The following is a 13467-nucleotide window of genomic DNA, read 5'->3' as shown; positions in this document are numbered from 1 at the left end:
AAATCTTTGATGAACAAGCCCTTGATGGTTGTGGGTGGGGACCTTAATTTTTCTTTGGGCAGAGCAGAGGCATGGGGTCCATCAGCTAGGGAGGATCCCCTGACGGACTTCTTCTTCAAGGCCCTTACAGATAATAAACTCATCGATCCAATCCCGATTAATTTAAAGCCTACTTGGAGAAATAGACGAGCCGGGGAGGACAGGATTGCAAAAAGGCTAGATCGGTTTCTGCTTTCTGAAGGCTTTATAACAAGAGTGCCTCTTTTTCGGCAATGGATTGACGAGATCGGGAATTCTGATCATTTCCCGATTTTTTTGGATCTCTCTTCCCCCCCCCCCCAAAGCCTCCTGCACCTTACAAATTTAATTCCTCATGGCTGCAAGAAACTTCTTTCATCAATCTTTTTAAATCCACATGGATCCATCCTGACAGAATTACAAATGACTGTAAGAGTTTCTTATTTATGGAAAATCTGAAGAGATTAAAGAAAGCAACCATCTCTTGGGCAAAAGAAAGACAAAAACAGCAAAATGAAGATCTGATAAAAATCAGGGAGGAATTGAAGTCATTGGAAAGCATTGATGCAGATGGATACTCCACGCAGGACTCTAAGGACCGAATCCTCTCTCTGGAAAAAGCCCAAAATCAGATCCTTCTAGCAAAGGAAGAGGAATGGAGACTGAAGAGCAGAGCAATATGGCTAAAATCAGGAGATGAAAATACAAGTTTTTTCCATAACTATGCAAAAGGGAGGAAATCTGCTAACACAATTTGGAGCCTTAAAGATGAGGAAGGTAGGGTGGTAAAAACTTTCTCAGAACTTTCGGGCTTGGGTCAGAGGCACTTCCAAAGAACCTTTTCTGATTCAGGAGAGGCTACAATAGCTGAGGTTATGAGGACAGCTCAATGTTTTCCTAGTTTCCTGGAGGAGGATGAGGCAGCTGAGCTATCAAGCCCTGTCACCAAGGAGGAGGTTGAGGCGGCAATGAAAAGCATGGGTAAGGACAAAAGCCCTGGTCCGGATGGTTGGACTATTGAACTGTTCCTTCATTTTTTTGATCAGATAGGGTCTGATATCACTGAAGTAGTGGAGGAATCGAGGTTGAAAGGGGAAATATACAAACCCTTTAATTCAACCTTCATCGCTCTGATTCCTAAAAAAGACGATCCGGAGACCTTTGAAGACTTTAGACCCATATCTCTTTGTAACTGCATTTACAAAATCATCGCCAAAGTGATAGCAACAAGACTTGTTCCAATTCTGTCCAGAAATATCTCAATGGAACAATTTGGCTTCTTGGAAGGCAGACAAATACATGAGGCGATTGGTGTCGCCCAAGAGGTTCTTCATAGCATCAAACAAAAGAAGAAGAAAGGAGTAGTCCTTAAAATAGACCTTTCAAAGGCATATGATCGTATCAATTGGCTATATATCAGATTGCTGCTCACACATTTGGGCTTTGACTACTCTTTCACCAGCTGGATTATGGGATGCATTACCAATGTGAGTTTTGCTGTGCTGATCAACGGAGCGGCATCCCCTTTTTTCAAAAGCCAAAGGGGTCTCAGACAAGGGTGCCCCTTATCCCCTCTCCTCTTCCTGATTGTGGCTGAAGGTCTTAGTAGACTGATCCACAAAGTCAGAAGGTCAAACAAGATAAAAGGTATTGAGGTGGCCTTAAACCTCTATATCACCCACCTGCTCTTTGTTGATGATATTCTGATTTTTTCTAATGGATCTTATGACGAACTCAAGGAATATAAAATTATTATTGATCTATTTATGAAAGCTACAGGAATACAGATAAACTATGGAAAATCTCAAGTGTGTGTTGCAGGATATAACAGGAGAGAATGCAATACAATGTCCGATCTTTTCCCTTTCCATTTACAGCCCTTGGCCTCTCCTTTTAAATACCCGGGCTTCTGGTTAAAACCGGATGCTTACAGAAATGAGGACTGGAATTGGCTCATAGCAAAGATTGAAGCAAGAATATCCCATTGGAGCTTTAGATGGCTTTCGAGAGCAGGAAGAATGACACTTCTAAAATCCGTCTTATTGGCCATTCCTGTTTATTGGGCTGCTCTAACTTGGATCCCAAAGGGCATAATGGAGAAGATCAGAAGGCTCTGTAGCAGATTTTTATGGGCAGGTTCAAATGAAAAATCTGTTCTCCCTTGGGTGGCATGGGACAAGATTGCCAGACCAAAGGAGTGGGGCGGATGGGGAATCAAGAGACTAACAGAATTCAGCCTTTCATTGGCAGCAAAATCTGGATGGAGACTTATCACAATGGAAAACCTTTGGACCCGGGTGATCAAAAGAAAATATATTGATCCAACCCCCCTGGAGGAATGGATCAGAAGTTAGGAGAAGAAAACGAAACAGTCCTCAGTTATATGGAAGGCAACAATTGAAGCTTTCTCAGTGATAGAACAGGGGTTGGCGTGGAAAGTGGGCGATGGGAATAATGTAAAAATTGGTAGGGATCCTTGGGTTGGCTGTAACGAATCATTTGCCCTCTCCCCTGGCCTCTTGAGACATTTGGGAAGTAGAGGCATTTTCACTCTAAATCAAGTGGAGAAAGTGGGTCAGTCAAACATATGGGGACAGGCATGGAAAAGTGCCGAAGACCTTGGATTAAATATTAGATGGCATCCTGAATGGTCCTCGTATGTTGAAGAACTCCATCGCTCCCATGTTAGAATAAATAATGAACATGACAAGCTGATGTGGGCTCATGGAAAAACAGGAAATTATTTTCCAAAAGAGGGTTACTCTTTCCTGATGGAGAAGAAAGGATGGTCTGCTGCGGAGTGGTGGTCGAAAAATTTATGGAAACTCAAATGTCCTTTGAAATCCAGGATCTTTCTATGGTGTATGTTGAAGAGGAAAATCCCAACATGGGACACTCTACAGTCCAGATTCTTCATAGGGCCGGGGAGATGTCCTCTCTGCAAGGCGAATGAGGAAACTATTAACCATCTTTTCACAACCTGTGCTGTTTCCTTAAAAATTTGGGGAGAGATAACAGATCTGTTAAAATTAAAAGTTCACTGGGGACACGCTCCATTAGAAGATGCGTGGAGAAATTGGTGGAACAACCACCCCGATGGTAACCTCAGAAACCTCCCCCCAATCTTTTTCTGGGGTGTATGGCTTGCAAGGAATAATAGCATATTTAAAGACCAGGCCATAACTACAACAACAACTGCATCAACCTGTGTGGCCATATACTCTTCTATCCCTCCTCCTGAACCAAAAAGTGCACAAAATCGAAACAGTCCTCCAGCGATAAAGGAAGGTTCTCCTTGGGCTTTCTTCGACGGTGCATCCCAAGAAAACAGGGCAGGTGCTGGAATATGTATTCATTTGAACCACGATCAGTCTTTTAAAGCTTCTGTGGGTCTGGGTCAAGGATCAAATAATTATGCAGAAATGTCTGCATTACGTCTCCTCATGTGCTGGGCATTAAAAAAGAATATTCTGTCCATTCAAATCTTTGGTGACTCCATGAACGCTGTTAAATGGGTTAATGGCAATTCCATGTGTCAAAATCAGATATTGAAGACTATCCTAGATGATATAGTTTCTCTAAAATCTCATTTTAACAACTGTTCTATTTGCCATATTTACAGAGAACACAATGCATCTGCAGACCAGCTTTCAAAAAATGGCCTTCAGCAAGCGACGGGGAGTTGGTCTATAGAAGAAACAAGTCAGGGGCAGGTTACCACATCACAGCTGCCTCCTTTTGCTCCGCCTCTTTGATGGTTTTTTCCTAATACATGTCACAACTGAAACTCGTTTATGCTTTACGGTCATCTTCTTTCCATGGTGTCGTTTTCAGGAGGGCCGAGTTCTTTATATCTCACACACAATATGCTGAAACAGAGCTTTTCCTGCATCCTGTACATTCATAAAATGCTGAAACAGAGTTCTTTTTGATCCTGTACATTCATAAAAAAAAGTTTACAGTATATTCGTGACTGTTTATATGTTTATTGAAGGAGGCCACATAGTCATGAAGAAGTCTTCTGTATGGATTCAGAGAACCAGAACAGTTAAATTCGCTCACTAGCGACAGTTTCAGATCCTCTGTATTCGTTTTTACTCTTGGGTTTGTAAGTTGGAGGTTGACTATGGGTCCCTCTTATCTCTGCTCACAGTTCTAAATTAGGGAACAGACCTATCAGTTTAGATACCACTTCTTGGTGGTTTGATGATGATTTTCCGAAAAATGTAACTTTTTATACCATTAATAAAAAGTTTTGATTTTTTTCTCCGGAAAAAAAAAGTATTAGCAATTTGTCATTTTCAATTTTTATATAAAGATTGCTATCTGCTGATCCTTTTGAAAAACCTTGTTGATGAAGATATTTGTCCAAACGATAGTACCAAGCCCTTGGAGCTTGTTTAAGACATAGAGAGCCTTTTTTAGTCTGCATACAAGATTTGGATCATTTCCAAGAATGAAACCATCTGGCTGTTCAATGTATACTTCTTCTTCTAAGTCTCCATTCAGAAAGGCTGATTTCACGTCCATTTGAAATACTTTGAACTTTTGAAAGCTTGAGAGAGCAAGGAACATTCGGATGGCCTCAAGTCTTACAACAGGAGCAAAAGTTTCCTCAAAATCTATTCCTTCTTGCTGCGCATACCCTTTACAAACAAGTCTTGCCTTGTTTCTAATTACTTCCCCATTTTCATTCAACTTATTTTTGAAGACCCATTTTGTCACTATAACATTCTTATCCTTTGGTCTAGGAACCAACTCCCAAGTGTTGTTCTTTTCGATCTGCTCAAGTTCTTCATCCATTGCTTTGACCGAACATTCATCTTTGCATGCCTCTTTTACATTTTGTGGTTTAGTGGAGGAGAGTAATGCCAAATAGCTTGAAGCTTCTGCAAATGTTCTTCTTGTTTGTACACCTGCTTCTTTCTGCCCCAAAATCTGAGATTCTGGATGATTCTTCTTAACGTACCAGGATGGAGTCTTCTCTTCTATCCTTATCTATTCCTCTGGTGCTTCTTAAGGTTCTTCTTCTTCATCATTCTGTCTTTGAGGGTAGTCTTCATCTTCTTCGATATTTTCATGATTTACTTGCCTAGGAATGTATTCCTTTTCATCAACCACTACATCAATGCTGTCAACAATTCTTCCAAGTCTTTTATTGTAGCACTTATATGCTTTGCTGTGTGGAGACTAACCAAGAAGAATGCCTTCATCTGCTCTAGGTTCAAGTTTGCCAAGTTGCTCATCAGTATTCTTAATATAGCATTTGCTCCCAAAGATTTTGAAGTGCTTTACTGAAGGAGTCTCACCATACCAGAGCTCATGAGGAGTTTGAGTGCTGTTCACTCGGACATTTGTTTTGTTGAGAATAACAACCGCAGCATATGCAGCTTCACCCCAGAAAGTTGCGGGAGTTCCAGACTCATCCAGCATAGCACGAACCATTTGTTGGACTATTCTGTTCATCCTTTCCACCACTCCATTTTGCTAAGGAGTTCTAGCTGTAGAGAATTCTCTTCTTATCCCATGTTCTTCACAGAAATCGAAAAATTCATTTGAGGTAAACTCTCCACCTCTGTCAGACCTGAGGCACTTAATTTTGTAACCTGATTCATTTTCAACCAAGGCTTTGAAGGATTTGAATTTCTCGAATGCTTCATCTTTGTGCTTCATAAGTCCTAACCAAAAAAACCTGGAGAAATCGTCAATGAATAATATCAAGTATTCTTCTCCTCGAGGTGTCCTTTTCCTAAATGGACCACATACATCTGTATGGACTAGCTCAAGAGGCATGCTAGCTGATCCTTCCTTCTCCGGAAAGTTAGTTTTGGTTTGCTTTCCAAACTGACATGATTTGCATATGGTGTTGTCTGGAATTTTGATATCTGGAAGACCACGAACTGCTTGATATTTGCATGCTTTCCTTATTTGTGAAAAGCTTAGATTCCCCAACCTTCGGTGCCATAACTAGTGTTCATCATCCTTGCTCAAATAGCATTGTTGTTGTCCTTCTTCAAATATGTATAGATTATTTGGAGTTCTTCTACCTTTGATCACTGTTTCACCTGTATCAAGATCACGAACACGACATCCGTTTGATCTAAATATCACCTCGGTTCCTTGATCACACATCTGGCTGACACTTAGAAGATTATGCTTCAATCCATCAACATACAAAACATTTCCAGCTTTGACCTTTTCTTTTAACTGAGCAGTGCCTTTTCCTTTTATAGCTGCAGGAGTATCATTTCCAAAAGAAACTTTCTTTCCCTTTTCTAAAGCAGAATATGTTTCATGTTTTTCTTTATCACCTGTCATATGTTTCGAACATCCACTGTCAATGTACCATAGATTTTCTTGTCCATCTGCATAAAATGCTATCCCACATCTTTCTGTTTGTGGTTCCTTTATTCTCCATGTTCTGGTGCTTGAGGCTTGTTCCTTTGTCTGCTGAAACCTGCTCCTGCATTCAGAATCTTCATGACCAAAGTTATTGCAAATAGAACATTCAACTTCATTTTCAAGAGCCGAAAAGTTGTTATAGGTCCTTTTTGTAATCCCGGTCATACTTCTTTGTTTTTGAGCTTCTCTAGTCATGATTGTTTTATATGCAACACATTGAGCTGCTTTGTGACCAAAGTTATGGCAAGAGAAACATTGCCCATTGAAGAAACTTCTGCGATTATCAAATCTACCGACCAAATGATTGTAATTTCTATTGTCATCCATTCTTGAAGAAAATTGAGAAGATTTTACCTGTGGCTGGTTGTAGCTTTTGTTCACCCTTAAGACAGATTGCCCCTGGTTTACCTGATAGTCTTTGTTCGTTATTGATGTAATTCGTCCCTGCTTTACCTGGTGATCTCCATTGTGCTTTTGCTCATTCCTTCTTGCTGCATCAAGATAACTCTTTGAGGTGGATGCTTGAGATGTTTCTCCATTATACCCCAGACCTGTCTTGTTTAGCGGAGAATGTTGTACATTGATGATCTCATCCAGAGTTTCAGATCCTTTGGCAAACTTAAGATTAATAGCCTTTGTTTTCTCAATTTCTTTTCTAAGGCCAACAATTTCACCTTCTAACTTTTCAAGATATTTTTCTTTTTCATCAATTTGAAATTGTAGAGTATCAATGATCATATTCTTTTCTTCTATACATGTCTTGAGTCTAGAAATCTCTTCATAAAAACTATCCACATCTATAGCATCCATGTAATCATCATCTTCAAATGCCATTAAAAGTTTATAGTCATTACCTCGTTCATCTTCATCACTATTTGATAGACCATCACTGTCTTCATGAGTGTAGTAGCTTTTCTTATTTGCATTCTGTTTCTTGTTCCATCTAGCAAGTTCCTTTCCTTTGTCAATATTATCCTTCTGAGAACATTTGGTAGCATAATGACCTACTCTTCCACAAGCAAAACATTTAAAAGGTAGCTTACCTCTGAACCTTCCAGTACCCCGTTGAAGATTTCTGACAAAATTTGATTCTTCTTCTTCTTCTTCTGGCACGTGACTTGATTCATAGTAGTCTCCTTTGCCTGAAGCCTTAAAAGCAGCTTCTCTCCTATCTGATGGACCTCCTTTTCTCATTTCATAAGCAGTTAGAATTCCGTGTAGCTGAGACATAGTAAGAGTTCGTAGATTTTCCTTTTCTTCTATTGCAGACATTTTAGATTCAAACTTGGGGGACAATGATCTTAGAACTTTTTCAACCACAACAACCTATTTTATTTCTTCACCCAAGTTTTTCATGCAATTAACAATCTCATCTACCCGAAGGAAATAGTTAGCCACACTTTCATCATTATACATTCTGAGATTCTCATACTGAATCCTGAAGGTTTGAAGTTTTGCACATTTTACCTGTTCATCTCCTTCGTAGCTCAAAACAATCTTGTCCCATATTTCTTTTGCGGATTTATATTGCATAACCTTCACGAATTCAGATTGAGATAGACATCCTAGAAGAGTATTAACCGCCTTTGCATTTGTTTCATATTTCTTCTTCTCAGCTGGATCTGTAGGTGTAGCTAATGGAAAAGTATACCCTGTTTCTATAATGTCCCATACTTCTGTACCCAAAGATTGAAGATAGGCAGTAACTCTTACCTTCCAATATACGAAGTTTGTCCCATCAAAAATTAGTGGCCTGATTGATGCTTCCCTCTCGTAGTTGCTCATGATGTTAGATCTTCCTTCAAGTGATCAAGCTTCTTCAGAAGGACCTACTCTGATACCAATTGTTGGAAATAATACTGAGAGGGGGGGTGGGTGAATCAGTATTATCAAATTCTTTTCAATATATCTTCCTTATTTATACTTTGAATAATTCTTCAAATATTGATCATTACTTTGTATGTCAGTATCATAAAATAATGAGCATGAACAAGAAAAGCAAATAGTCACACAAAAGAACACCAGATATAAGGTGGAAACCCAATGTGGGTGAAAACCACCTGCTGCAATATGTCTCTATCTTCATTCAATTAGAAACTCCTTTTACAATGATTTTTTACTGGTGCAGTCCTTTACCAGTACACAGGCTACAACCTGCAGAGAGCTACAAATCTCTCTCGTTTTCCAGTCTCTCCTGGAAGGGAGCTACAACCCCCTACTTCTTTTTCTTTCAAGGACCACTTTTCATTAAATTTCAGACTGGATCAAATAAATATCAAGTACATGTGAATCAACCAATCTCCTTATACAATCAATCCAATGAGCCACCCAAACTTCTCAGAATGTTGTAAACAGAAAAACAACACCAGTAACCTAAACCCAGAACACAGCAGCAAATAGAAAACAGGCAGCCAACAAATATTTCAAGACAGGTCCGCAACTTCACCAATGTACACCTGCACATACCCGCACTTCACCTTCAGCTGCGCTGTGTAAACCCGCATTGCGCCTTCTTCTGTACTGCGTACCTCGCACTGCGCCTTCAGCTGCGCTGCATATCCCCGCACTGTGCCTTTTTCTGTACTGTGTACCCCGCACTGCGCCTTCAGTTGCGCTGCGTATACACGCACTGTGCCTTCCTCTGTACTGTGTACCCCCGCACTGCGCCTTCAGATCGCCTGCGAACCTCTGATTAGGGCCGAATTAACAAACCTACGAAGAGCCACTGACAGTCAAATGCCCAAATCTGATCATGCGCCCGAGAGATCACACTTCATAGATTCACTTTCAACTTCACTTTTATATAGATCAAGCTTTTTAAACCGATAACCCAATATTTCAAATCTTAATATATTCAATTTTGCAAAGATACATTGGCCAAGTGATCTCCTTCTCTATTTATAGTCAAGCCCTCATTCACACCATGGGGCAAAACCATCAAATAACCAAAACAAGGGATCCAAACCAGGGCTAAATTAGATCCTATACCATGGGCCAAAACCATAGGATCATGAATGACGGGCCAAATACCACGGGCCAAACATAAGAAAACCCACGTGAGCACGCTTCTCTGCCTTGAAGTGAGTGAACTGGGGGACCGCACCTTCTGAACGAGTAACCTGCGGGTATGACCGCATTTCCTGCACGGCGTGCCTGCGGGTCCGCAATTTTTGAACCATTCACCTGCGAACCTCTTAATTTCCAACATTTTGAGAGCCTGAACAAAACATTTCCACTAGAGTGAGTTGCCATCAAGTACAACACCTGTAACATAGAGCCATACCAGAATCATAATGCCAATAGTATTTGGGTAAACTTTCATAAGAGAAATTAGCAAGTCTAAAATTTTGACTGAGTTGATAGGAATCAAACTCATTGTGTCATAATTTCTATCTGTTTCCACCTTCATCAGACATCTCGTTGCATGCTGATTTAATTTTTCCAAACCATTTGGTTCTTATGAATCATGCGGCTTCCCTTCTTCTAAATATTTGGCAGTTGCTTTCGTTATAATTTTAATTGATGGATGATGTCATTATAACTGTGATGTGGCCCTAGGATTCTGTGGCATGTGTAGATTGGACCTATCCACTCAATTACTTTGCTTGTATTTTGTCTATTGTTATTTCCCATGACATAATCATATGTGCTTTCTCTCTCCTCATTATATCTCCTATTCAAGTTAGGTTTCTCTAATTCATTTATTATTTTGTAAGAAAAAGGAATTGGGAATAGATTAGTTACAATAACTTTATTAATCCCACAAAAATTGACGCATATTCTAAATCTGGTGGGGTCGTACTTTTTCAGTTGCATGACCATTAGAATTTCCCATTTTTATAGAAGAACTCACATGAACATTTGCAACATAAGAATAAAGGAAGAGTCACAAAGTAACAGAGAACTAACAAAGAAATATATTATATTATGATCTTATTGTAGCAGCTACAACCACCCTCCAAAATTTTTCCTATGCTTTGATTTTGGAGCAGTTCTTCTTAACCACAACAACTCATCTAGCAATGATCCAAGTATTTGTGCTTTGACTGAGACTTATCTTTTCATTTTCACTTGTGTTTGCTAACTTATCTGATTATTCTAAGCCACAAGATGATATCCCTACTTGGCCACACAATCGTTATGGGGTTGCCTCCAGAAACTATGTAATCCTTGAATGTAATCAACCTTAATGATTGGAATTGTGCAGTTCAGACTCGTACATAGCCTTGACCTCAAAAGCTACACAGTCATGGAAGGAATTCAACCTTGATGATTGGAATTGTGCAGGTCAGACTAGATGTCAACCTTGAGCTTAGAAACTGCGCACTCGTGGAAGGAAACCTAACACTAAGCCCAGAAATTGTGTAACCCTCTTTAAGCTCAGAAAGCTATGCAGTGCACATTGAACCAGAAATTTTCCCAGATCCCCATAACTTCGCAGTCTTTCCCGATAGTGTGCATGGCAATTTTCCCCCTAGAAAAGAAAAAACTAAAGGGAAAAAGAATCCCTATGAAATAGGGATATATTTTTAGTATCTCGAAGGAGGCACTTTCGCTATTTTTAGAAACTTCCTCCAAGTGTTGCCTTTTCCTTGACTTTAGGCATACGTGTAATAAATTCCAATTTTCTCAATTCTATGTAATATATGCCTCTATATCTCATTTGTACATTCGATCATCAATATCTATAATTCCCTAAGATATCAAGGAACCTTCGGAGCATTGTCATTGCTTTTCTAGGTGAGTTTTTTTTTTATCACTATTTTCCATTTTTCTGTCACTTTTTGTCATTTATCTTGTGTGAGTGTTGTTTCACTTGTTTCTCTTATTGGTTACTGGTGTTTTAAAATGATTTAGCTTGTATAAGTGTTGATTTTTTCTTTCGTTCTCCTTTCATAAGTGTCACATTGATTTTCTTGTTTTTGCACAAACAGTCATTGTCTTAGCGACTCTCCTCACATACTTGAGTTTCATACTCTTTGTTGCATTTTTGCACTTGTTTTTCATCAATTTATCCTCACTTAGTCAAAACTACACTCAATATCATAGTATCACTAAGTTATGCTCATTTTTCACTCCTCCATTGGGCATATTTGCACTTCCCTTGGCTTGATTGTTCCTTATCGAGATCAGCACTACGCAATCCTAAGGTTGAAGCTCCAAGATTGGTGTCTGGAACTGTACAATGTGTAGTACAGGTTGGCCCCAACTATGCATTTCACAATTCAAGGGCTCAACCTATCGACCTTGGTGTTGGCTTGTGGGGGGCTGACCTAGGTTCAGTGTTAGTTAGCCAAACCCTACACTACTGGCCCTTTCGGCAGCAGCTCGCAGAGCGCGGACTGAAGTCTCACTTGAAGCAGTATGGGGGGATGCTAGAACCAAGTTTCTGCACCCTTGAGATATTTGTGATGTCGGTTTATCCCAGCTATACCTGCTTGTGCACAATTTTCTTAGCCTTCTATTCCACCCTTCAGTATCTTCGCAAAAGGATACAATCGACTTTTGTGCATCTCTAACCTGGGGCTGATATACTTTTGTGTTGCTAGGGTAGTGAACTATGATATTTCCCAAACTATGCTAAGTATCTTACTTGTCTTATTACAGATCTTAGTTAGCTTCATGTAAACAGATGTTCTTACTTGTGTTCACTTAACCAACACAATTACATATATTCACGCATCATATAAGAATTATAAGTGAAATTCATACCCAAACATAACTAGATGCATAAATAGGAAATAAAGACATAGAAATTGTAGAATACTTCTCTTTATTGATACTTTTGGATAATTATAGACTTGACCCACCCTACGCACTCAGTTGTAGGGGTCCACACACTCAGCTATAGACTTCTAGGCCTCTACGTACTCACCTACAGAGCCTCTACCTATGCTATGACCCAAAACTTAGACTTCTACTTCAAAGATATCTCTCATACAAGTTCGATCATTATTGCTTGATTCCCTTCCTCTAACTACTTAGAGCTTAGCTCTATTTATACAATCCCATGGTCTGCGAACCTTGGGTAGATCTTCTATAGCCAACATTACATTTCCAAAATAATGGTAGACAACCCTATGACTCTTTAACATCTACGTGCTCCATGACCACAAAATGCGGAGTCTTTACATTTGGATTTCAAAATTTGGATGAAAATATGGGCTTTTAGCCCCAAAACTACCCTTGGGAGATCCCATGCCCAACAGGCCCCCAACACAAACATCATGACTCACCCTCGAGTCTCTCTGTAGGTGCAAAGATCTTAGCACAAAGACCTCCCAGCTTTTTTTGGATCACTGTAACTTCAGAGGTGCACTGAGCAGCCGCCTGCTAGACTTCTTCCACTCGCTGCTTGGTGACTATTGTCTGCAGTTGCACGAGCTTTTGTTCAATGGAGGCTATGATCACACAACCCTCATCTATCCATGGCTATAGGAATTCTTTTAAGACTGCTTCTTTATGCCGAGCAACATCCACCTGTTCCTTGAGTGCCTTTGCCTCCTGCATCCGTGCGAGCCTCTGTGTAAGGGTAACCGTCTATGCGGTCCCTTTGACCTCATCATATTTTTGATGTAGCTCACACACTGTCTCCAAGAACTTTACATTCGGGTCCTCCTACAGGGTGGTTAGGACCTCGAAGGATTGTTCGAAAAGCCGCATGCAGTCTGCCACTGCACTATCAACCACCGCTATTGCTGTTGTAACAGTGGTGGTACGTTGTTCCGTCACTTCCGACTGAGTTGAAGGATGAACCCTCAATTTCAATTCTACAATTTGTAGGTTCAGCTCCAACTGAACCTGGGCCATATATACTCAAGTGTCGCGCACCCATGTGGCTAACTTGCAGATGCGTGCCTCCATTGGTTCTTCTACCTGAATGTCCAACTCCCGGACCGTTCGGCAAGCTTCCTCCACTACCTGAATTATTTACTTATTCTGCTCCACCGTCTCATTGTGCTGTAGGCTCAACTACTCGATGTTGACGTGCTACTTTCTCATCACCTGCAGAGCACGACTCTCCCAGGCCCTGAGTTTCGCGGTGAC

At 40.2% G+C, this 13467-nt stretch overlaps 1 protein-coding gene and 1 pseudogene across 1 annotated transcript; one reads left to right on the top strand and one right to left on the bottom strand.

The window, feature by feature from the left end:
- The first annotated feature begins 464 nt into the window (after positions 1-464).
- Positions 465-3773, top strand: LOC149264003 (uncharacterized). Its single transcript, XM_089393642.1, has 2 exons — positions 465-2315; positions 2442-3773. Exons 1-2 carry the CDS (start codon positions 465-467, stop codon positions 3771-3773), a joined length of 3183 nt encoding a protein of 1060 aa, XP_089249768.1.
- Positions 3774-3866: 93 nt separating this feature from the next.
- The window catches only part of LOC149264000 (E3 ubiquitin-protein ligase UPL1-like), a 165527-nt pseudogene continuing 155926 nt past the window's right edge, over positions 3867-13467 (bottom strand).

This window comes from Pinus tabuliformis, chromosome 6 (genome assembly GCF_031772625.1).
Source record: "Pinus tabuliformis cultivar Carrire ecotype Pingquan chromosome 6, CPIR1, whole genome shotgun sequence".
Lineage (NCBI taxonomy): Eukaryota > Viridiplantae > Streptophyta > Pinopsida > Pinales > Pinaceae > Pinus > Pinus tabuliformis.
This window is presented reverse-complemented; position numbering and strand designations above follow the sequence as displayed.

What these genes read in the sequence shown, in the direction of transcription:
- LOC149264003 (XM_089393642.1), top strand. Translation starts at nt 465, where the DNA reads ATGGAAAATCTGAAGAGATTAAAGAAAGCAACCATCTCTTGGGCAAAA. An exon ending in TGGAAAACCTTTGGACCCGG is followed by an intron (nt 2,316 to 2,441) that starts GTGATCAAAAGA and finishes GTGATAGAACAG; the next exon opens with GGGTTGGCGTGGAAAGTGGG.